Genomic DNA, 23,263 nt, shown 5'->3' with positions numbered 1-23,263 from the left:
ATTTTTGGTCTAGGAAAACCAAGTCTGTTTGAACAAGACTTTTCTGGCACAAGAGAATTGTGTATTGTTGCTGCTGAAAAAGAAACCAAGTGATCTCTGCAATACCTGCCAGTCCAAAACAAAGATCACTTTTAGTACAGAGCAGCAGCCCATCATCACTGTAAGGGCCAGAATTTTCCACATTTTTATGCTTAATCAGATCAGTAACCATATCTGTTTTCCACTTGCCCTAAATTGCATTATTTGTGAACAAATGTGCATATGGCAGAACAGCACTACTGTCATCCTTAAATATGACCGCTTTATCTGTTAATTCATTTATCTGCTTATTAATGAGCAAAACCGTCGGTTAACAATATCACTCCTGCGCATCCCCCAACTCTCCAGTCCTTCCCCAAAAGGATTTGGGAACCGGAAGACCATTCCGAGCTCTTAAAAGGCCAAGAGGTTAAAATCCTGCAGCCCTTCCAAAGCTCTCTAACGCTGTACAGCGCGGTGAATAAGGAGCGATAAAGCAATCCTGTCATGTAGGACAACGGGGGAGGGAGATCCCAGGGAGATCACCAGAGCAGCGACCTCGGGAGCGCCGGGACCCGCAGGGCAGCACCTCGGGCAGTGCCCGGAGGGTCCCGCTGTGCCGTGCCGTGCCGTGCCGTGCCGTGCCGGGCTGGCCCCGGCGGCCCCTCCCCAGCTCCGCTGCGGCCCCTCCCCTGCTGCGCTGCTCCCCGCCCAGAGAACCGGGGGAACCCGTCCGGCCGGTCTGGCGGCGGCTCCGGGAGCCGGGGCTCGGCAGGCGCTGGGCGAGCGAGCGAGGGGAGCCGCGGGCCCCGGTGAGGCCGGCGGGGGCTCCTGCCCAGCGGGGCTCGGGGCTGCGGGGCTCGGGGCTGCGGGGGGCGCGGTGCCTCCATCACCCGCGGGGCTGCGCTCGGTGGGGCCGGAGCTGACCACGGGCACACCCGGAACGCCTTCCCTTCTTTTCTCTTCCCTTCCCAGACCATCAGCCGCTCGGAGCGGGGACCCCGACGCGTTGTCGCGGAGGGTTTGAAGCCCGGCGGGACCCTCGCTGCCACCCCCGGGGTTTGAAGCCCGGCGGGACCCTCGCCGCCACCCCCGGGGTTTGGAGCCCGGCGGGACCCTCGCCGCCACCCCCGGGGTTTGAAGCCGGTGATGGTCGCGCTTAGCGCAGTCTCTCCGCTCTGAAGTTTAAAGCCAGCGCAGGAGTTTGCTGGAAGGGGAGGTAAGGCAGCTCGGCTGTGCCCGGTCTCCCCGAGCCCCCCGGGCGCTGACTTCAGTTGTGGCTCTGGGCAGGCTGTCCCACTCCCGGCTTTCCCCCCATACCTGTGTGTGGTGAGAACAGCCTTCAGGGCTGCGGGCTGATTACTCATTAGTCAGTGTTTATACAGTCATCAGAGCAGCAATAGGTTTCTGCATTAAGGAGCAGTCATTCTGCAATAGAAAATACCGGGCAAGTTACTTGTGAGGTCAGTGACTTGCTTGGAGAACAAAACAAACCAAACCAAACTCGGTGTCTCGATCCTGCTGGCTCGTGCTCCGTGCCTGTGGCTGAAGCAGCATCCCCTGCCTGGAGTCGGGATGGAGCTGTGCCGAACGGAGCTGTGCTGAATGGAGCATTTCCCGCTGGCTCGGGTGACACCGGGAGCGCTCTGAAACCCAAGAGCCGAGCAGCGCAGGGTCCGGTGCTGCCGTGAGTAACACCCGCTCGGCTCTGCAGAACGAGGGGTGTTTGCCTGGGGAGAGCGGGGCCGCTGGGATTTGGGGTGGCCCTAGGGCAGTCCCCACTGTGTGGCTGCTGCTGGAGAGCCCCTGGATTAACTCCCTGTGAGTGTCTGTGCCGGATCAGGCTTGCTCGGGTTTCTGTTTGGTCCTGGGGTTTGATTTGTCTTTGTTCTCAAAGCCTGCTTTAGAAGCCGAGTGGTATCTGGCCATTTTTGAAGTTTTCCTTGTCACCTTCTGCACTGCTGGTCACCTTAGAGTCTGGTTGCTTTTGTACCTGTCCCAGGCCTGTGTTTGTCTCTGTGTTAACCTGTAGAGACTGTTTTCAGTAATTTCTAAACTGTTCTCACTTAATTCTGCCATAAAGACAGCATGTGAATGTTCTGGACCTTTGCTTTGGAGTTTGGGGTGGTGAATTCCAGAAGCCACTTGCACTGAAGTTATTTTAAAAAGAGCTGGAATTTATTTCTCTGCTCTCTTGTTGGTGTGGCTGTTGTCTGAGGGCTGAGAGCTCGAAGTGCTGCCTGCTCTCAAATGTGGAAAGGGGGTTGGTTGTTATTGTTTCAGACCCGAGGGGTTTTGATGTTCTTCCTGGTGTGGGCTTTGTCAGGCCCCTTTTAAATGAGACGCTTTGTGCAGCTGTAATTGAATGCAGGACGTTGGCCAGGAGCTCCTGAAACCCAACCCTGGCTCTGTCGGTGACTTACCCAATGGCCTTGGGCAAATCACTTAACCTCTCTGCTTCTGTGCTTGTCGGGGTGAAGGGCAGGAGTCTCATTCCAGGCAGACCCTCCGAGCCCTCCTGGGCAGGTGTAGCACCGCCTTTGGCAAGCCTAGAGTCCCTCGGAACGTGTGCTGGGTTTGGCCCAGCTGGTCTGATATAAACTTGAAATATGTTTTTCATTGGACAATTTGAGCATTGATGGTGACAGGAAAGATGTACTAATGACTTTACAAAGAGGGTGTGGGTGTTCATATCTTTGAAAGGTCTCTACCAACCTCAAGCCACAAGTTTGTCACAGAGCCCAGACACCTTAGGGTCATAGGCCAAATGGCTCCACACAAAGCCTAAGAAATTTTGCAAGGCAAATTAATTTCACGATTTTTCTAAAGAACAGTTTTTTGTTATTGTGTGCACGCGAGGTGGAATCAGCCAATAAACCATTTTTACATTGTTCCATTGCAGATGGACCTGCTTTGAAGATGAACACGGGGGATTCTCTGTGAGTGCTGGTGCCAGTGTCTGTGATGCAGTCTGGGCTTCAGTCACACACTCCACTGGATAAAGGTCAGTTTAGGAAGATGGCTCCAGGGTCCATTGCAGATGCTGCCAGAAGAGGTGCATTAATAGCATCTCCAATCCTGGCAGCAGGAAGTAACCTTTATTTAGTCCACTTAAAAATCCCTGCTGGTTCTGATGGTGACGGTGATTGCTAGACAGAAACTCTCTATGAAGTTCCAGAAATGTTCCACTCCAAACAATGCAGTTTAAGTGTGCACAACAATAATTATTTTTTCCTCTGTTAAGCTCAATATGTGCTGATGTATAAGGTGAACCTCGAGACCAAGGAAACACCCTCTAAAAGGCAGGCTGAAACCCCTTCAGAGAGTGCTGGAACCTGTAGCTTGAGCAAAGGTTACCAACCCTCTTATCTTCTGCAAAGATATCTTGCCTTGCCTTGGACTTTAAATGACGGAACTCTGCAGATCTGTTAATGAGAAATCCTGGGGCAGATAACGGGGAAATGATGATTTTGCTTCTGCAATGGCCCATCTTCAGCCATTTTTGTGTAACCTCAGGCAGCTGGCCTGCACGCTGTGGGTCCTTTCTTGGAGTGTTTTTCTGTTAAATTCTTGGTGTCTGGTAAATCTCTTCCCTGTGTCAAATCCTGTTGGCTCATCAGGATAAATGAGTTATATTGGAAAGTCCTTCATACTTATTTTCATACAAGTTTTAATAAGTAGCTACACTGGGGAGTACACAATAGCCTCTGCTTCCTATTTTAATTTTTTCCCCAAGATGGAACTTGAATATCTGTCAGCAGCACAGAACTGTACCACCCTCTCTCCTCCCTCTAGAGGGTTTCAGGGTCTTGGTGTCTCAGCTTGCTTGAGCAGGTCTGCATTGTGTTCAGGGGAGGAGCTGTCACCTCCCTGCAGCCTGGTTTGGCACGAGCAGCTTTTTAAAGTAAGATTTTCAGAGCTTGGTGGTGCCAGTGGTACAGTTTTACTGTGGTGTTTGCCTCCTGATGGTGCAGGTGATCAGAGTTATTTGGGCATTGCAGGAGGGACTGGGGTTGGTTCCTTGCAAAGGAGAGATCTGTGGGTGTTGCAAGGTTGGCTGCGTACAATAGCAATTTAAAAGTCTTGGAACTGGAATTAGTCCTTAATCCTCAGAGTTTGTACAGCCTCCAGAGCAGTAGTAGGTGCCTGTGTTAAGGTACTATTGTAATCAAACAGATACACTTTGTATTTAAAATGGTGTGTGTGAAATGCGGGGCTGGGTGCACGGCAGCACCCGGTGGTGCAGCCAGGCCGACTCCTCGGGGACCTGTCCCTTGCAGAACAGGCTCCCCAAGCACTTCTCAGCTTGCAGGGGAGCTGGAGTCCCTGCTGCTTCTCTCCTGTGACATGCTGTGCTCCCCTGAGCCGTGTGAGTGCATCACTGCCCCACGAGCGTTCTGTCTGCAGCCAGGCTGGGATCCCTCTGATCTGAACCTTCTGGGGTGTTCCTGGGTCACGGGGTGTTGGCAGGTTCCAGTGGTGTGTAGGGTCAGGAGCTGGGTTTCATTGCCTTACACTCTTGAGTGGCTCAAAGTACATACCTGAGCTCCTGAGCTCACCTGGAAATAAATCTTCCAGGGCATCCCAGCAGCTGGGCTTTGCCTTCCTCGGGGTGCGTGGGACAGCCAGTGTGTCTGAGAGCAAATGACTCAGGGAAATCATTCCCTTCAAGATATCAGTTTTGGGTGTTCAGTTACTGTAGGGTAGTCATTCAGGGAAGTGACTGGAGCTGTTGTGTGTGAAAGAGATCTACAAATTGATCAGCTTTAATATGTAATTTACATGGCAATCTACCTGAAGCTTAGTGCTGTTTGGAGTGAAGGTTATTTCCTCGGCCTGTTTGTGCTGATTCATGCTATTTTAGCTGCTGTTTTCTTTTCCTCTCAAAATGTCATAAAGATTACCTGGGAGGTTTTAGCTGTTCAGAAGACCTTTCTATCTGCCTGTCCAAGCACTTGTTACCAGCCACATCTCACATCTGCTGTGAGTAATCAGTGATCCATCCCATCTACTGGAAGCAAATGCAGTTTTTGATTTGCCATTTCCCTGTAGCAGCTCTGGTTCCAGGGAGATGAGTTGCTGAACACATTTTTAATGAAGGCCCATACTCTGCCAAAGCCTTAGGCTGGGATCCCTGAGGGGAGAGCAGAAATGCAGTATCATGCTGTTTGAAGTCTTGGCATCTGACTGTGCTTTGGGGTGTTAAAAATAATTCTAGGAGCATTAAGTGGTACCAGTTGGGTCATTATTGAGCTGGAGGGTGGATCATGACCTGAGGGTGGATGCTGGGCTGTCTTTGCAATGCCAAATTTCAGGTCTCAAGTGCTGTTACAGCCATCCCTCAATCCTGTGCCCATGGATGGAAGCTCAGTCTGAAACCTCTCAGGGTGTGAGCTGGGATGTGAACTCCAGCCCCCTGAATAGAATACTGGAGTCTGCTCTGGTGGAGCCATGCAGGTGCTCTGTGAGCTCTGATTTCTACTTTGGCTGCTCGCTAGGACAGCCCAGGAGTGTCCTCTCAGGGGGTGCTCCCCACCAGGCTGTCTGTCCCTGTTCCCATTTTGGGGTGCTGCTCCCCGCCAGGCTGTCTGTCCCTGTTCCCATTTTGGGGTGCTGCTCCCCACCAGGCTGTCTGTCCCTGTTCCCATGTTGGGGTGCTGCTCCCCACCAGGCTGTCTGTCCCTGTTCCCATTTTGGGGTGCTGCTCCCCACCAGGCTGTCTGTCCCTGTTCCCATTTTGGGGTGCTGCTCCCCACCAGGTTTCTGTCCCTGTTCCCATTTTGGGGTGCTGCTCCCCACCAGGTTTCTGTCCCTGTTCCCATTTTGGGGTGCTGCTCCCCACCAGGTTTCTGTCCCTGTTCCCATTTTGGGGTGCTGCTCCCCGCCAGGCTGTCTGTCCCTGTTCCCATTTTGGGGTGCTGCTCCCCACCAGGCTGTCTGTCCCTGTTCCCATTTTGGGGTGCTGCTCCCCACCAGGTTTCTGTCCCTGTTCCCATTTTGGGGGGCTGCTCCCCACCAGGTTTCTGTCCCTGTTCCCATTTTGGGGTGCTGCTCCCCACCAGGCTGTCTGTCCCTGTTCCCATTTTGGGGTGCTGCTCACCACCAGGTTTCTGTCCCTGTTCCCATTTTGGCTCTGACTCTGTTACCGGCGAGGTGAGCAGTGTGGGGAGCTGAAGATGGCAGAATAATTACTGCTGTCTCTTAGGGAAATGTAATTGGAGTGATCACGCATCTGCCAGCAGGTCCTTGTGGGAGCCCCACCCCAGGGGCTGATGTCACACATGGCTTTCTACTGCAGTTTTGGGAGTTTGTGTTCAGCCCTCCTGTGAGCAGGTTTTGTTTTGCAGTGCTGGATGCTCCAGTCACTCCTAGTAAAGAAATAAATCTTACATGTCTGAGGATCAGGCTTTGCATTTAAGTACTTTTTAAATGCCAAGTTAAATCAGTGAAACATCTTGCTGGAGCTTTTTTGTCCTGTTTGAACTCCGGAGACCTGGAGCAGTTCAGAAGGGTCCCTGAGTTACTTTTTGTACTGTTTGAGTTTGCTTTATGATTCTTGCTTAAAACACTGATGTTGTTGTGTTCTGGAAGAACAGAGCGTGGCCAGGTTTGAGCAGCTGTTGGGCTTGGCACTGCCAGAGCATGAGGTAGTGCAGAACGTGGTGCCAAGGACAGGAACATGCAGGGTGTGGGCTGTGCACAGGCTGGGGTGGCCAGCAGGTGTGTAATGGTGAGCCTTGTAGGTCTTTATATCCATGATAAACACAAAATGACAGCTTTGGTGGCATTTTAATCCTTTTGCTATATGTGTCCCTTGTTCTAGATGGATTCATTGACTTCCAGGGCACTTTGAGTGATGACCTGACTTACAAGAAGTCACCCCAGGTTCTTGCAGCAGTGTCATGTGCAGTGACTCTCCAGAGAGGAATTTAGAGTAAGATTGGTTTGGGTTGTTGTTTGCTGCCTCGGAACAAATGCAGTAAGTGGAGTTTTTACACGGTTTAATTTATTCCAAATGATCTGGTGCTTGCCCTGAGGCAGAAGTAGACACAAAACCTGAGTTACTGAAGCACTGTGGAATTTGCCCTTTCAGTAAATAAATGGATCAGGTATACTTACACCTGTGCTTAATACTATTTTGATCCCCTTTACCTCCCATATAGCCATCCTGCTGTTGGATCAGCAGGATTTGCCAGGCTAGAAGGCAGAACTGGGAGCTGGGCATGCAGTGTGAGCTGATGTTCCTCTAGACTGAAGTGGTTAATGTGAGGTTTTCTCATCTGAAACAGTGTGCAAGCCCCTGTTGTCAAGTCAGGAACTAGAAAACGAGGCCCGTGCAGCCAAGAACCAGCTTTTTAAAGTGTTCTCTGAGTATTTGATCAAGCAGTATTTAACGACCATGTTGTTCCATCTCAGGCCCTCCATGAACACTTCCACAGCCCTCAGAATAGTGACCAAAATCAGTAGTGATTTGGTCAATCAGTGGAATCAGTGACCAAACCCCTTTTTCCTTGCCATGTTTGTGGCCCTGGAGTTTCTGCTGGGTGCTTCCTGCATCCAGGTTCTGCTGGGTGTGTGCTCCCCTCTCTTACCTGCTGCCTCGGGGTTCGTTGGCATCTCTCGCTTCCTCCCATCTCCCCTTTCACATCGTGACCCCTCCCCACCTTCCCCTGACCTTCTGACACGTCCCAGCCAGCCCTTTTCTTCCAGACCAGCTGTCAAGAAACTTAACTCTAAACCAATTTGTCGGCCTGTCAGGGGAGGACTCCTTTGCCCGGGTCCCACGGCAGCTCCCATCTCTCTCCCAACTGCGGGAGCTTTTCCCCCGGCTCCCGGCCAGCCCCGGGCACAATTCCTCTGCCTCCTGCAGCATGCTAATGGTGTGCCCGCAGCACAGAGCACTTGTGCTGCCTGCAGGGTAACGCTTAATGAGATCTCCTCTCTTAACGAGGTTTTCCAGTCGGCAGTTTGGTTCTTTGAGGAGGGAAAGTGACTGCAGTTAATTTAACCTTACCCAGATCACTGGCTGGCTCTGTTCCCAGTGAGCATCCAGGCTGCTGCAGGTGGCACTGGAGGCGTTGCCATGCAGGCACACATCTGTAATGGAGAACAAAGGCAGCATGTTTTTGACATCTCATCTACCCCTTCTCATGACTAATTAGTTCATTAATCATTAAGCAGTTAATCAGTAAAGTTTAATAGGCTAGCAGCTGAATCTCTGTGTGCCAGGGATATGAGCTTGTTTCAGTTGTTGTAGAGTGAGTGCCAGTCAAAGATCTGGTGGCATTTTGTGTTCTAGGGACTGTGCGTGGGAGGAACTTGTTCCCCCAGCAGTCCCCACGAGAGGTGTTAGCAGGACAGAAAGAATTCAAGCATGGAAAAGAGGAGAAATAAACCAGAATATCACAGTGAGGTATTCAGGGGCCTGTGTTTCCTAACCCCAAGGCTATTCAGGAAAACATGATGTGTCACAGAAGTCTCAGGTTCTACACCTGTGTTAGTGACCAGCTGTCACACTCCTGGGTAATTCCATCAGGGAGAAGCCTCCAGCAGCTTGGGTGGGTCTTGGAGCAGTTGTGTGGATTCCTGTACCCTCAGCCTGGTGATTTGTTGTGTTTTGTGGCTGTCAGTCTGTGCTGGGTGGCTGTTGGAGCAGTTGTGTGGACTCCTGTACCCTCAGCCTGGTGATTTGTTGTGTTTCGTGGCTGTCAGTCTGTGCTGGGTGGCTCTTGGAGCAGTTGTGTGGACTCCTGTACCCTCAGCCTGGTGATTTGTTGTGTTTCGTGGCTGTCAGTCTGTGCTGGGTGGCTCTTGGAGCAGTTGTGTGGATTCCTGTACTCTCAGCCTGGTGATTTGTTGTGTTTCGTGGCTGTCAGTCTGTGCTGGGTGGCTCTTGGAGCAGTTGTGTGGATTCCTGTACCCTCAGCCTGGTGATTTGTTGTGTTTCGTGGCTGTCAGTCTGTGCTGGGTGGCTCTTGGAGCAGTTGTGTGGATTCCTGTACTCTCAGCCTGGTGATTTGTTGTGTTTCGTGGCTGTCAGTCTGTGCTGGGCGGGCCCTGCAGCGCTGTGGCTCGGGAACAAGGCCTGCCTTGGGCTCCCTGCCAGCAGCCTGCCTCTCGAGTGGCACAGTCTGTGCTCATGGAATATTTATCTCGCTCTTATAGGAGATATTGGGGGGGGAGATGATTCAGCTTTGCAAAACCAGTAGCTGAGGGGGATGTCAGCAGGTTTGACTGCAACCCTGCTGGTTGCTGAGTTTGTTAGCAAAGGCAATGCCACGGTGGTGAGGCAGGTCAGGGGGCAAGCTGGAGCTGATGTGCAGTTCAGGATTAGGATCACAGCCACTGATGGCTGGAGATGTCCACTTGAAGCACAGCTGAAGGCACATGGCCATGGGCACAGCTCAGCCCATCCCTCCTCTGGTGCAGCTCAGGGCTGTGCCAAAATGCATCCCCTGGTGTCCCCGGGTGTCTGGACAGCGAGGTGTGGGATCTTGCAGTGACAGACTCTGATGTTCAGCCCGTGGGACGAGAGAGGAAGCGAGGCTGGTTTGGGTGAGGCTGTGACCCCAGCCCTGGATGTCTGACCTGACTCTGTGCCCGGTTCCGTGTCCCACTGTGGCCAGGCAGGGCTCCAGCTCCTGTGGCTCCTCAGGGAATGATGTAATGGCTGCTGGGAGATGAGTTTGTGTGCTCCCCAGTTCCTACATCCTGTGTCGGGAGCACACGGTGTTCCTGGGGCTGCAGTGTGTAATTACATGTAGCAGAACACTAATGAAGGGCTGGCTGGGACAAGAACTGCCCCCGATTCTGCTCAGTGCTGGAAAACCAAACCCGTGCCCCGCGCCGTTCTGGGGTTTCACGTGTGGGGTTTGGTGACCAGCACCAGCAGAGTAGAACTAGAGATGTGGTTTCCAGTACTTGCTAGGGGAGCTCTTTTGCCTGACTTGTCCAACATGCTGGCAGGGCTCTAGCAGCATGATCTCGGAAAGGGATTCGGAGACCACCTTCGAGGAGGATTCGCAGCCCAACGACGAGGTGGTGCCCTACAGCGACGATGAAACCGAGGACGAGCTGGACGGTCGGCAGCCTGGAGCTGAACCACGCCCCAGCCAAGCCAGCAGGGACCCCGAGGAGAGCCGAGAGCCTGGGAAGAAAGGTAAAGCACCATGAGCCTGCTTTGGGCCCTGCACGATGCTGGGGGGGAGGCTGAGCCTCAGGGACCCACTGCACTTCTGTGGTTATTTGTCAGGGGAGGTTTGGAATGGCTTAGCTGACTCTGGAGGAGTACATTGATGGCAGTTCGGTTTAACCAATGCCAGAATGAGACTCAGCTTCATTCCAGCCTGCAGTTCTGTGCCACTGCTCCTTGCGCAAAGATAATGAGCTGCATGGTGACCTCTTGTTAATTAAGGCAGGCCCTGGATGTACGTGGCCTGTGCTCTGGGAACCGTTCAGACAGACCTTCAGGTACTTGGTTTCCCAGTCCTCTGGAAATGGGCTCCAGCATAAACATTTTGCTGTGCTCAGTCAGTGTTTTCCCTGGATTTCTGCTTGTGCAGAGCAGATTTCTACCTCTCTGCTCATTCTATAGCCTCATGAGTTTCCTGAAAGGTAAAAGGTGAGTAGGAGGAGTTCAAAGGAACCAGGAGGTACAGCCTGTGGCTGCTGCCAGCCTAAGAACCTCAGTGGGAGGAGCCTTTTGGCATCCCTGCTCTCAACCTCTACCCAAGAAACATCCCTAGCTCCCCTAAATTCCCTTTTTCATGCTGCATCGTATTTTCAATGTAACCAGAGCCTGTGTAATTCATACAGATTTTTTCTGTTTGCGTGGGAACAGTTGATCAGCTCTCATTTCATAACCACCTGTTACGTGTTGTCATTTTACAAGCACCCGTCACATGTTTAGTTTCAGACTTTTTTTATGATGACATCCTTTAAAGTTGATGAATTACCAAAGCAGCTTGCCAAATATTGGGTGTTAGTACCTCACTGTAAAGTAATGCTGAGGAGCTTCCTTCCCGCAGGTTTTACCTCAGACCTAATTTGTCAGTTTTCCATCAGTTTTATCAACACTGCAATGTTTTTTGAAGTGTTAAAGAAATGTTTATGTAGACTTTATGTTTTTCTTTATGCTCTGTCATTTTGAGAAACTTAGTAACTTTCTAAATTCACGCATATAATATTTAACTCAAAACATGCTTCTTCGAGATAAATATTTCTCTGTTATCTTCTGGGCTTGTAACCAAGGTGCTGGGAATGAAAGCTGTGTAGCCACAGGAGAAGTCCAGATATGTCGGTGTAGAATTTGCTCTGTGGTGGGTGGGGGAAAAGCCCTGCCTTGCACTTGGGTTTGGGTTTTGAGGTGTTAGTCACAGCCGTGCCCACGCCTCTGCCGCCGGGAGTTTCACCCGGTGCACGGGCGAGGAGGATCCGTGGAACCAGGAAGAGCAGCGTGGGGACAGTCCCTGTGGGCTGCAGGAGTCAGGACAGCTGCATTTCAAAATCATCCTTCCCAGGCAGGCAGAGCTGCCGGGAGCCGCCTTCCAGACCTGGGAGGGAGCTCCGGGGTGAGCTGAGGGCAGAGGGTGTCTGTGCTGAATGGCAGCTGCAGGGCTGGCAGGCAGAGCGGTGCCACAGAGAAGAACGGGCTGGATGCAATTCCCGTTCCCGAGTTTTCTCACAACTGAACAAAACTGGTGGCTGAAGAGATAAAATGAGCGCGCCAGATCAGTATTTTTTAATGGGTGTGAATGAAGAGCATGGCGCGGTGTGGTTAAATCAATTCATTGCCTTCAAAAGGTGAACTGACCCCTTCATTTCCAGCAAGACACACACCCGGGTTGGAGTGCTTAGAGCTTCACAGAGGCAAACCAAAAGAGGGGACAGAAGGGAATTTAGCATGAGTAAATGTTACCCTGCAGGTGTCCCACAGAGCTTTCTTTCAAATGTTAAGCAACGCTTCTCCCTACCTCTGAATGTACTCGCTAATAAAGACAAACAGCCTGGAAATGTCTTGAAAAGGTTTTTTGAAGGATATGTATTATAAAGCAGGTACCAGCCTTGCTTCAGTCGAAAGTACCTTTAAAATACGAACTTGAGAAAAAACCTGAAAGTGGCAGATTTGTTCCCTCATGTTTGTAACCCTTTTCACCCCCTTTTGTCCCTTCCAGACTGCAGCTGGCAAGTTAAAGCAAACGACCAGCGCTTCTACGACCAGCCGGGCTTCAAGAGAACAATCTTCCTGTGCTTCAAGAAAAGCAAATATGCGGTAAGTTGTTTTACCCTGAGGTGCTAATTGTCGGGCGAATGCTTCCTTAATCCCGGTAAGATCTTTGCAGTGGATGGTGAGTGGGGTAAAAGCCACCGTTCACAATTCCTCAGTGTTTCCAGCAGAGGGTGGGGAGAATAACTGGATTGGGGTTTTGGAATGGAAAATCAAGCGTCTATCGAGAGACGTGTTTAAGGTGAGATAGAGAATTAGGAACTTAAAAATATGCACTGTACATTTGTGTTGGAAGGAGAAGCTCTGCTGTGTGGCTGATGTTTGGCTTTCTTCCACAGGGAAATGCAATTAAGACATACAAGTACAACCCCATCACTTTTTTACCTCTGAATCTGTTTGAACAGTTCAAGAGAGCAGCCAACTTCTATTTCCTTGTTCTTCTCATATTGCAGGTAAGCAAGATGGAGAGTAGTCACTGTGAAGGGAATCTGAGCTCAGTGATGTTTGTGACACAATTCAGTGCTGTTCTGTCAGGGAATTGAGGGGCACTGTCTGAACTGCTGCAGAGACCAAGCCCGTCATAACAGAAACCTGCAACAAATCCTGCAACAAATGAGCTGGTTGCACAGAATTAGAATGAACTCATTGCAGAGCTCATGAATTTCATGTGGAAAAGATGTTTCTTGGGTTCATCTCATAAATCAGAAGCACCACCACATTCTATGAGCTGGTGCAATTGTTAAAGGGAAGCTGATTCCCAAGTGGTGTAACAGCCAAACTCCTCCCACAGAGTTTTGTTCATTTTCACAACCTGACTTAAAATTCTCTCTGCTGTGTTGTTTTTTTCTCTAGTCAGGTCACTATGAAGTATCTCTGATTTAAATTTGATTGATGATCTCGTACTGACCTGATTTTATTGGTCTTTTGCAGTCGATTCCTCAAATAACCACCCTGTCATGGTACACAACACTGGTGCCCTTGCTCTTGGTGCTGGGAATAACTGCAGTCAAAGACCTGGTGGATGACATTGTAAGAACCACGTTGTGCCAATACAAAAAGCCAAACCCTGCCAGTGCAGCTCACTTCTGCTGTGGCACGGGGCAGGGAGTACATTGTTTGCTCCGGTTTCAGGCTCGTCACAGGATGGACAACGAGGTCAACAACAGGACGTGTGATGTCATCAAGGATGGAAGGTTTGTATGGTCCCCTCTGAGCTCTGTAAGTGATGATCGTGCCCCTGTTGCTAAGCTCTGCCACAGATCTGAAGCTGTAGGTGATAGGAAAGGCTCAGCTCTGTTCTCTACTGCCTGTCTGAAAACCTAATTGAAGCTGGAAGAGAATTGCTTCAAGGAGTAATTTAAAGAGTAATTAATTCTCCAGGACTAAATCTGTGCTAAGAGCAACTTCTTTGGAGAGAAGGACAGGAATTCACAACTAGGTGAAGTGGGAAGGTCAGTAGGTTGAATTCTGAGCTGTAGACCCTCAATAAATTGCAGTTTCTGAGAAGCAAACCCACAGCACACCAAAAGGTCATTTTAAGATTTATAGAGTCCATCGTGTTCTAGATTAAAGAGTAACAATTATTAAACTATCTTTGGTATTAGGTTCAAAGCCACTAAATGGAAAGATATTAAAGTTGGTGATATCATTCGTCTGAAGAAAAATACTTTTGTTCCTGTAAGTGCTTCAGATACATTTGTTTTAAGAGAACTCTGTAGGAATTTTTGCCTGGCTTTATCTGATGTCTATTTATTTGTTTTGTAGGCTGATATTTTGCTGCTGTCCAGCTCAGAACCAAACAGTCTGTGCTACGTGGAGACAGCTGAACTGGATGGGTGAGGTTCCACTCAAGGATGTCTTGGAGTTCATTTGGGCTGAGTAGGAAAAGAGCAAGGATTGTGTGTGTTAGAGTCTGCTTGCTAAGCCACACCTGGGGAGCTGTATCCAGCTGCTGATTCCCACAATTCAAGAATCATTAAAACTTCTCCACTGGGCTGCTACAGACACATCAAAAGTGTTGGAGAATGTGACATAGGAAGCAAGGGGGAAGGACATGGATTTATTTTTTACTTTAGTGTAGGTTGCCCAGAGAAGTAGTGGTACCTTAATTTAATTGTGTTTAAACTTCTCTCCTGTATCCATGGTTTTAATAAAATCACCTTTTTATCCTTTCTTCTTAGTGAGACTAACTTAAAATTCAAAATGGCCCTAGAGGTGACACACAGACACCTTCAGGAAGAAAGTGCCCTGGCAGACTTTGATGGTTGGTACAATTCTACACCTAATGCTATTAGAACCTAGCTCAAATCATTTGCAAGTCAAAAGAGTAAAGTAAAGCTACTTTGATGGTGGGTGCAAGTCAATGCATTTGGATTTAACTTGTACACTAAACACATTCTCCAAATTTTCTAGGTCTGGTTGAATGTGAAGAGCCCAATAACCGACTGGATAAGTTTACAGGAACGTTATCCTGGAGAAACTCCAATTATTCCCTGGATGCTGATAAGATTTTGTTGCGTGGCTGTAAGATCAGGAATACAGACTTCTGCCATGGAATGGTCATATTTGCAGGTGTGTAATGTTTCCCCACTACAAGCACACCTGCAGAGTGAAAAAGAATCTTCATCCTATAGACACCAACTGTATTTCATGTCCCAGTTTGGTAAAACTCTAATACTGACATGTGTTTGCTTATCCTATCTTCCCCTTTTTTAATTTTTCACTCTATTTTTAGGTGCTGACACAAAAATAATGAAAAATAGTGGAAAGACAAGATTTAAAAGGACAAAAATTGACTCCCTTATGAACTACATGGTTTATACTGTAAGCCTCTTTGTTTAAAATTCAGACTTTAAGTGAATAGCGATTGCAAAGTTAGGCAGCTTCTTCCTGTGTGTATGTAATAAATATGTTTTGACTTTTTTCTGGCCTGCTGAGCTGGGATGGAGTAGGAGGAAATCTGAAAGGTGCCTTTGTGGGAAATGTTTGCTCCATTTCTCCTCACAAATACCTGTCATACTCTGTTTGGAACGTGGGGATCTGGGATTTAATTTGAGCAAACGCTTCTGAGGAGTGAGAGGCCTCTCTGTGCCTGCAGATCATCGTGGTCCTTATCCTGCTGTCGGCCGGGCTGGCCATCGGGCACACCTACTGGGAGCAGCAGGTTGGCAACTCCTCCTGGTACCTGTACGATGCCCAGGACGCGAGCCCTGCCTACCGGGGCTTCCTCACCTTCTGGGGATACATCATTGTCCTCAACACCATGGTGCCCATTTCCCTCTACGTGAGGTAGGGCAGTGCCTGAGGAGGTGTCGTGGCGTGCCACTGCGAGCTGCAGCTGGGAGTGAGAACGTTCCTTCTCTTTCATTTAGTGTGGAAGTGATTCGCTTTGGCCAAAGCTATTTCATCAACTGGGACCTGCAGATGTACTACCCCGAGAAGGACACGCCTGCCAAGGCCAGGACCACCACGCTGAACGAGCAGCTGGGGCAAATCCAGTACATCTTCTCTGACAAGACTGGAACCCTCACGCAGAACATCATGACCTTTAAAAAGTGCTGCATAAATGGGCAAAGATACGGTAAGTTGTGCAAAGCCTGTGCAAAGGAGGAGGAGGACGAGGGATTTTAATACCTGTTGGAGGTCAGGTACATACAAGTTCTCTTAGTTCCAGCTGAACTTCCACAATTTAGACCTGGCACTGGGTAAAGCATCGGGTTAAATTGTTGGAGTTTTCCCACTTACAAAGTGGAAATTAAGGAACTTTAGTGTGAACATCTCAGCTTTCAGAAAAACTGAAAATTGGTAATTTGCACAATTTTTTGTACAAATTTACTTTCACTAGAAATGCTCTGGGGACAAAGAAACAGACAAGGAGATGTTAGTGTGAGCAGCAGTCTGTCCTTCTCCTTTCCTTCCAGTGGCAGGGCAGTACCTGCGTAGATGTGTTTCCCTTGGTGGTGGGCTGTAGGAGCTTTGTTGTGCCTGTGCCCCTGAGTGTGGGTGCTTGCCTTGCAGGAGACTGCCGGGACGCAGCAGGGCAGCTGCAGAGCCACCCAGAGGTAGGTTCGTGCCAGCCACCGCCGTGCCCCGTCCCCGGGGTGAGAGGTGCGGGTGGGCACAAAGCAGCGGCACCGTGCTGACCCAGACTCTCTTCCCCTGTTTTCTGAGCAGCAAGTTGACTTCAGCTGGAATGTGTACGCAGATGGAAAGTTCTTATTCTATGATCACTATCTGATAGAGCAAATAAAGTCTGGAAAGGAGCCAGAAATCCAGAAGTTCTTTTTTCTGCTTGCTATTTGTCACACAGTCATGGCTGACACTTCTGATGGTGAGTGTGGCTTATGGGTAGTTTGTTTTCCTTGTGTAGCAGAAAACAGTAATTCAAATCCAGTTCCACAAGGGAGACATCTGCAACTAATGCTGATACCATAAGGGAGGAGTGTTAGGCTGCCCTTTTAAATTAAACAAAACTAAATATAGGGGTGATCAGCTATTGAATTTGTGAATTCATGGGTTGGAAGATTCACTTACAACATGGAATATGAATATTGCTTTACTCCCATCTTTGTGAAATCTCCATGAAACCAACAGTGTCCTGTCCTTTCTCGTTCCTAATGTTTTTGGGGTGGTTTCCACTCACTATGTTGGTGTCTCTGGCCAAGGATTTGTCTTTTGGAGCTTCTTTCGAAAATGTTTAAATGACTGGATTGAGAAATTAGGATATTGAGGTAGAAAACGTGGAGTTTTCCTTTAGCATGTGGAGGGCAGCAGGCTGAGGGCTGATCCTGTTTGGGAAGTACGTGTCACAGACTGGGGGTTGTGGTCCCTGCTGTCTGCATGGCCCCTGCTGTCTGTGTGTCCTGCCGGCGGGTGCTGCAGCAGTGTCCAGCTGCACGCTCAGCTGTGTCCTGGCTGCAATCCTGCAGGTCAGCTCCAGTACCAGGCAGCTTCCCCGGACGAGGGGGCCCTGGTGACGGCGGCGCGGAACTTCGGGTACGTGTTCCTGTCCCGCACACAGAACACCATCACCATAAGTGAGATGGGGGTCGAGAGGACCTACGACGTCCTGGCCATCCTGGATTTCAACAGCGACAGGAAGCGCATGTCTGTCATTGGTAAGCTGACTGCCACCAGCATGGAGAAGGTCGCGTGTTTAGGGGTGAAAAGGATGTGCAGGGGAAGCTGGGGTCCAGAATTCACAGCTGTGGGACAGTCCTGGGGCACCTTTGAGCCCTGAAGAAGAAACGCCATTTTGTACTTTGGTACTTGGCAGTAGGCTGAAGAATCCAATCTGAAACGATTCCTTTATATACGGGTGCCAACTGTGCTGTTTCCCTCCACAGTGAGAGAGTCCGGTGGCAATATCAGGCTGTATTGCAAAGGGGCTGATACGGTGATTTACGAGCGGCTGCACCCCAAGAATGTAAAGAGAGAAGCCACAGAAGAGGCGCTTGATGTATGTTTGTATTTTGTATGCTCTTTTTTACACAAAAATTGTTTAGTTCTGACAATTAATATCCTTTTCCTAAGCTATTAAGACAAATGGAAACTTGTAGTTGATTCTGAAAGTTGGACTTGTTCTGTCAGACTTGTCAAATGCTCATGTTCTTACCCTCGTGTTTGGGTTGCAAATGAAGAGTTTTCTTTTGTGGATATGTGTGGTTTTAATTCTTTTCCAGGTCTTTGCAAATGAAACTCTCAGGACACTCTGCCTGTGCTATAGAGACATAAGCCAGGAAGAATTTGAGGTGTGGAATAAAAAGTTTATGGAGGCTAGTTTAGCTACAAGTCACCGGGATGAAGCTCTGGACAAAGTGTATGAGGAAATAGAAAAAAACTTGATTGTAAGGAGCTGTACATTTTTAGTACATTTCAATTCTTATATTAAAAGAAACATGTTTCAGTGCTACTAAGCACCTGTATTTCAAATGCCTTCCAGCTGCTTGGTGCAACAGCTATTGAAGACAAACTGCAGGATGGAGTTCCAGAAACTATCTCCAGACTCTCCAAAGCAGACATTAAAATCTGGGTGCTTACTGGAGACAAAAAAGGTGGGGTTGCTTACAGCCAAACAGCTACAAACAGGAGGATGTTTTCCTGTTCTTCTACACTGTGGCATTGAAAGGGAATTTTCATACTGAAACGTAAATCAGAAATTACTTAAGAGCACTTGAGGAGCTTCTGGCTGCTCCTAACAATTACTTGTGGCAGAACTTTCAGTAAATACTTCCCTCTGTTAATTTTTTTTGTAGAAACTGCTGAAAATATTGGATTTTCTTGTGAACTCTTAACAGAGGAAACGGCCATCTGCTACGGAGAAGATACCAGGCAAGTAAAAGCACAGAGCAGTTAGTTTTCAGGATTTTCAGCCTGGGACTGACCTAGCTTAAAGTTTATCCTTGACTTTTTAGTACAGTTTGTCCCTCTCTTCCCAGTGCTCTCCTTCAAACGAGGCTGGAAAACCAGAGGAACAGGGCTGGATCCAGTCCACATTCCTCTCTCAGAATGAACGAGCCATTCTTCCAGGGCAGCAGAGACCGGGCTCTAATCATCACTGGCTCCTGGCTGGTATGTACAAAGGCTGTTCTCCCGAGGGTTTGGGGTTTTGGGGCATCACCAGCCTACAGAGGCTCTCACTGAGGACTCTGTTCCTTTGTCTGCACAAGCAGTTCATTGAAATGCCACAAATGGATGCTGGGAGCATAATGACCTGGGCGTGTTGTTAGGCAGTGCCTGGAGTAGGACTGGAAATGGTGCAGAAGAGAATATTGTAAGTTTTATTTTTTTCACAGAATGAAATCCTGCTGGAGAAGAAAAAGAAGAAAAAGAAACTTAAACTGAAATTCCCCAGAACAGCAGAAGAGAAGAAAAAACAAACAGAGAAAAGGAGAAGGGCAGAGGCCTACAAGGAGCAGCAGCAGAAGAACTTTGTTGATCTGGCCTGTGAGTGCAGGGCTGTGATCTGCTGCCGTGTGACACCCAAGCAGAAGGCCATGGTGGTGGAGCTGGTGAAGAAGTACAAGAAGGCCATCACCCTGGCCATCGGGGACGGGGCCAATGATGTGAACATGATCAAAAGTAAGGCAGCTGTCAAGCTCTCCCGCTAGGACAGATCTCCTCTGGCCTGCTCCTGCGGTCTCTCCACTGTCCCTCTCTGTCAGAAGACTCTTCCATCTGCTTTGCTGCCGTGGGCCTTTTAGCTTCTGTGCCTGTTTCCCTTTCTGAGGAAGCACTTTAGGAAATGGTTAGTGGTTTTTCCTGATCTATTTTTTTTTCTGTAGTCATTACCTAAGCAGGAATCTGTTCTCATGCTGTGTGTTACACAAGTGTAATGTAAAGACCAAAGCAGTAGCTTGGCTGCCCCTTGCCTGGTGGCATTAGCCATCCCACATTGTACCTGCTCTGCTTCCCAAAAGATGCAAGTGAGAAAAAAACCTCTAGGATAGGGTTTATGTCCCAAGAGTGTTAGTAAACTGCCTGGGCAGTTTGTTTAGGACTTTACTCACTCTGTCTCATCGCTTGGTTCTGCTTTGGTCTAATTTCCCAGGTGCGTTCTGACAGAACAAGCACCGAGAGACAGTCCAGGTGACAGTAGGAATGGCCCTGGTGATGTTCCCATCCCTTTGTCCAACCTAGTGTGTGGTGTTTGTCTCCTTCACCCAGCTGCCCACATCGGAGTGGGGATCAGTGGCCAGGAGGGGATGCAGGCTGTCATGTCGAGTGACTACTCCTTCGGCCAGTTCCGCTACCTCCAGCGGCTGCTGCTGGTCCACGGGCGCTGGTCGTACATCAGGATGTGCAAGTTTCTGAGATACTTCTTCTACAAGAACTTCGCTTTCACACTGGTCCACATCTGGTACTCGTTCTTCAATGGCTTCTCTGCTCAGGTAGGAGGGTGTGCTCATGTGGGATAACAAGCAGATGTTCTGTCAGTGTGGAACAGCAAATGCTTAACCTGGGAAGGGTCAGGAACGTGAAGTTGTCACCAGTGATTTCTGCAAGAGGATGCAATGAGTACTGAGCGAGTTAGTTACAGGCAGTTAGGTATGATTCCAGAGCACTAAAGTGCTCTGGTGGTACAGGGAGGAAGATTTGGAAGGAGTGGGGCAGCTTAACACAGACTAAAGAGCTTCAGCAGAGCCTTGAGCCAAGTGCTGCTGCCTTTGGGTGAACACCGAGACAGGGAACTTAAAGCTGTAGTAGAGCACATGTGAGTTTCTCAGGAGCTGGAGGGGAAGGGTGTAATAAACTGAAATCACTAAGTCCTGCAATTGGCCCTCTCTTGCAGACAGCCTACGAGGACTGGTTCATCACACTGTACAACGTGCTGTATTCCAGCCTCCCGGTCCTGCTCGTCGGCTTGCTCGACCAGGTATCCCCATGTGGTTACAACAGACGAATCCAAAGGCACCATCACCAGGGCTTTAAGTTACATTGGTTGTCCACGAAACAAGAGGGGTTTGGTTTGTGGCTTTTAAGAATGTCTTCCTTTTGCATTACTCTGTGCAAATCCCTGCTGTTGGAAAGAGAAAGGGATCTGCCATTCCCTTTGGGACACTGTATATAGTTCAGCTTCTCACTCTCCAGAGCTCAGGCTGAGAACAACAATTCACAACTTTCTTTTTCTTTTTCCTCTTTCTTAAGGATGTGAGTGACAAACTGAGCCTTCGCTTCCCCAGACTTTATATTTTGGGTCAGAGAGATTTACTTTTCAACTACAAGAAGTTCTTTATAAGTTTGCTCCATGGAGCTCTAACTTCACTGATCATCTTCTTCATCCCGTACGGAGCCTACCTTATATCTATGGGACAAGACGGAGAAGCCCCTGCAGATTATCAGTCCTTTGCTGTCACAGCAGCATCCTCTCTGATATTTGTTGTCAATTTTCAGGCAAGTAAGCTTGGTTCCCTGAGAACCTTGGTGCTCTGAGAATACTTTCTGCTCACTGTTCAAATTTCTCTACTAGAAAGGTAGCAACATGCAAAAAGTAGTTGGCATTATTTGGAATTAAGAAACTCATTTGGCACTTCTGTTTACTTTTAGATTGGCCTGGATACGTCTTACTGGACTTTTGTTAATGCTTTTTCAGTATTTGGGAGTATTGCACTTTACTTTGGGATCACATTTGACTTCCACAGTGCCGGAATCCATGTTCTCTTCCCTTCTGCCTTTCAGTTCACAGGTCAGTCCTGGTGGTTTGTGGTTCTCAATCCTGTCCCATGCAGCTTTGTCATAAATTAACCTTTGCTCCTTTTATTCCCAGGAACTGCTCCGAATGCTCTGCGGCAGCCGTACCTTTGGCTTACCATGATTTTATCCATTGCCATTTGCTTACTGCCTGTAGTGGCACAGCGCTTCTTATCCATGACAATCTGGCCTTCGGAGAGCGATAAAGTGAGTGAAATCTGGTGTTTGGGTGAACATGGCAGGTGTTTATTCACAGGGGCTGGTGTCAGTACTAAGGTGTCCCTGCCCATGGCAGGGGGTAGGACGAGATGGGCATTAAGGTCCCTTCCAACCCAAGCCATTCTGGGATTTTATGATCATGTTAGAGACAAGCAAGGGATGGTGCCCTTGGGAGAGCGACACAAGCCTGGCTTGGGTCCCCTGGATGGAGGAGTGGCTGCAGAGCTGGCCAGAGGCTGCAGCTCAGTGGGGGCTGTTTCCTCATGTGCCTGGCTGAGAGCTGGTGATGCCACTGAGACGCCACGAGGCTGCTGAGGGTCCCAGTGTGGGTTTAATTGAGGCTGGGCTGGAGTGCCAGGGTTACACGTCAAGAGTGTAGGGGATAGATTTGGCTACTTCTGCTCTGCCTTGAGCCAGCACACAGCCATGAAAACAGCTCAAGGCGTGGTGATGCTGCCTAACGCACGACCCGCCGCGTGTTTGCGTGCAGATCCAGAGGAACCGTCGGAAGTACCTGCTGGAGGAGCAGCAGTGGAAGCGGCGGCAGAGCGCCTTCCGCCGCGGCGTGTCCGCCCGCCGCTCCGCCTACGCCTTCTCGCACCAGCGCGGCTACGCCGACCTGATCGCCTCGGGGCGCAGCATCCGCAAGCGGCGCGCCCCGCTGGACGCCGTGCTGGCCGGCCGCCCCGCCTCGGGGGACCCGCGGGACAGCGGCTGAGGGCAGCCCTTCGGCACACACAGCCACTGCAGGAACTGTCCGAGCTAACGCGCTCGGCGTCTGGTATAACCGCCTGGCATAAGGATGGGAAGATTTTGATGTGTTGGCACAGCAGTTTCTGGGTTTGGACTCCTGGGAGCACAGAAAGGCCAAGTTCTCAGTGGAGCTACTGATCCTTGTGCGAGTGCTCCGTGTGACAGTGAAGGATACGTCTGCTGGGAATGGAAACCCAGCGTTAGTTTTTAGGGATGCCTGGAATTGCAGACTTCTCACTTTTTAATGCTATGTTGGTATAAAACTGTGTCTACATTTCATACTTGTCATGGAAAGCGGTTTCGCTTGTGTGCTCCATTTCATTAGCTGCTCAGACATGATGGCACGTGGGCTGCTCGGCCCTGGGTGCTCCTCGGAGCTGTCACAGCTGAGCTGGGTGTCTGTGGTGATAAACTCCAGCCAGTGTAAGATTGGATTGGGAATCAGGATGGATCTCAGCTCTGGAAGCTGCTCCTGGAGCTGGCACAAGCTGTTCATTTCAGTTCTGGACACAGTGATGGATAACTAGATCAGCCACTTTCATTGGAATGTGTTTCAGTTGCTGGTGCCTCAGTTCTTGCAGTGTAAAAAGTGGTTTTACGAGTCTGTTTGCATTTGCACATTCTTTACTCAAGTTGAGGTGTTTGAATGTTTGACTTTTATCTACTTCCCCCTCCCGAACTAAAGCTAATTATTGAAATGGTTTTATAGTAAAAATTATGACCTACAGCTCCCATTCAATGGAATGTACATTTCAAAAGCGTAATGCGAATAAATATGCGAAAATCTACTTCCTTGCACTGACTCCGGGGGGTCAGAGTGGACCAGGCCGACGTGTCAGAGGTGGCGGGGCGGCAGGG

At 49.3% G+C, this 23,263-nt stretch overlaps 1 protein-coding gene and 1 long non-coding RNA gene across 3 annotated transcripts; one reads left to right on the top strand and one right to left on the bottom strand.

The window, feature by feature from the left end:
- Positions 1-708: 708 nt before the first annotated feature.
- LOC135291033 (phospholipid-transporting ATPase IC-like) lies at positions 709-23,193 on the top strand. Of its 2 annotated transcripts, XM_064405029.1 has the most exons (30): positions 709-830; positions 994-1,237; positions 2,921-3,022; positions 9,985-10,177; positions 12,192-12,289; positions 12,583-12,696; positions 13,175-13,273; positions 13,376-13,437; positions 13,849-13,921; positions 14,009-14,079; positions 14,425-14,507; positions 14,657-14,815; positions 14,979-15,067; positions 15,342-15,532; positions 15,616-15,824; positions 16,262-16,305; positions 16,418-16,574; positions 17,173-17,361; positions 17,590-17,702; positions 17,926-18,090; positions 18,186-18,297; positions 18,499-18,574; positions 18,682-18,814; positions 19,039-19,324; positions 19,910-20,133; positions 20,535-20,618; positions 20,891-21,136; positions 21,290-21,428; positions 21,510-21,640; positions 22,143-23,193. In XM_064405029.1, exons 4-30 carry the CDS (start codon positions 9,997-9,999, stop codon positions 22,368-22,370), a joined length of 3,756 nt encoding a protein of 1,251 aa, XP_064261099.1. In that variant the 5' UTR covers positions 709-830; positions 994-1,237; positions 2,921-3,022; positions 9,985-9,996; the 3' UTR covers positions 22,371-23,193. The 2 variants fall into 2 exon arrangements, with proteins under 2 accessions (XP_064261099.1, XP_064261100.1); XM_064405030.1 differs by lacking the exons at positions 709-830; positions 994-1,237 and adding an exon at positions 1,687-1,705.
- On the bottom strand, positions 4,482-9,566 carry LOC135291036 (uncharacterized). The gene is made up of 3 exons (XR_010353905.1): positions 8,511-9,566; positions 8,033-8,115; positions 4,482-5,152 (listed from the first exon to the last, which is right to left on the bottom strand). It is a non-coding gene; the product is annotated as an uncharacterized LOC135291036 (long non-coding RNA).
- Positions 23,194-23,263: the final 70 nt, after the last annotated feature.

The sequence above is a fragment of the Passer domesticus genome, chromosome Z (assembly GCF_036417665.1).
Source record: "Passer domesticus isolate bPasDom1 chromosome Z, bPasDom1.hap1, whole genome shotgun sequence".
NCBI lineage: Eukaryota > Metazoa > Chordata > Aves > Passeriformes > Passeridae > Passer > Passer domesticus.
The sequence above is the reverse complement of the archived record's forward strand: the minus strand, read 5'-3'. Positions and strand labels throughout refer to the sequence as shown.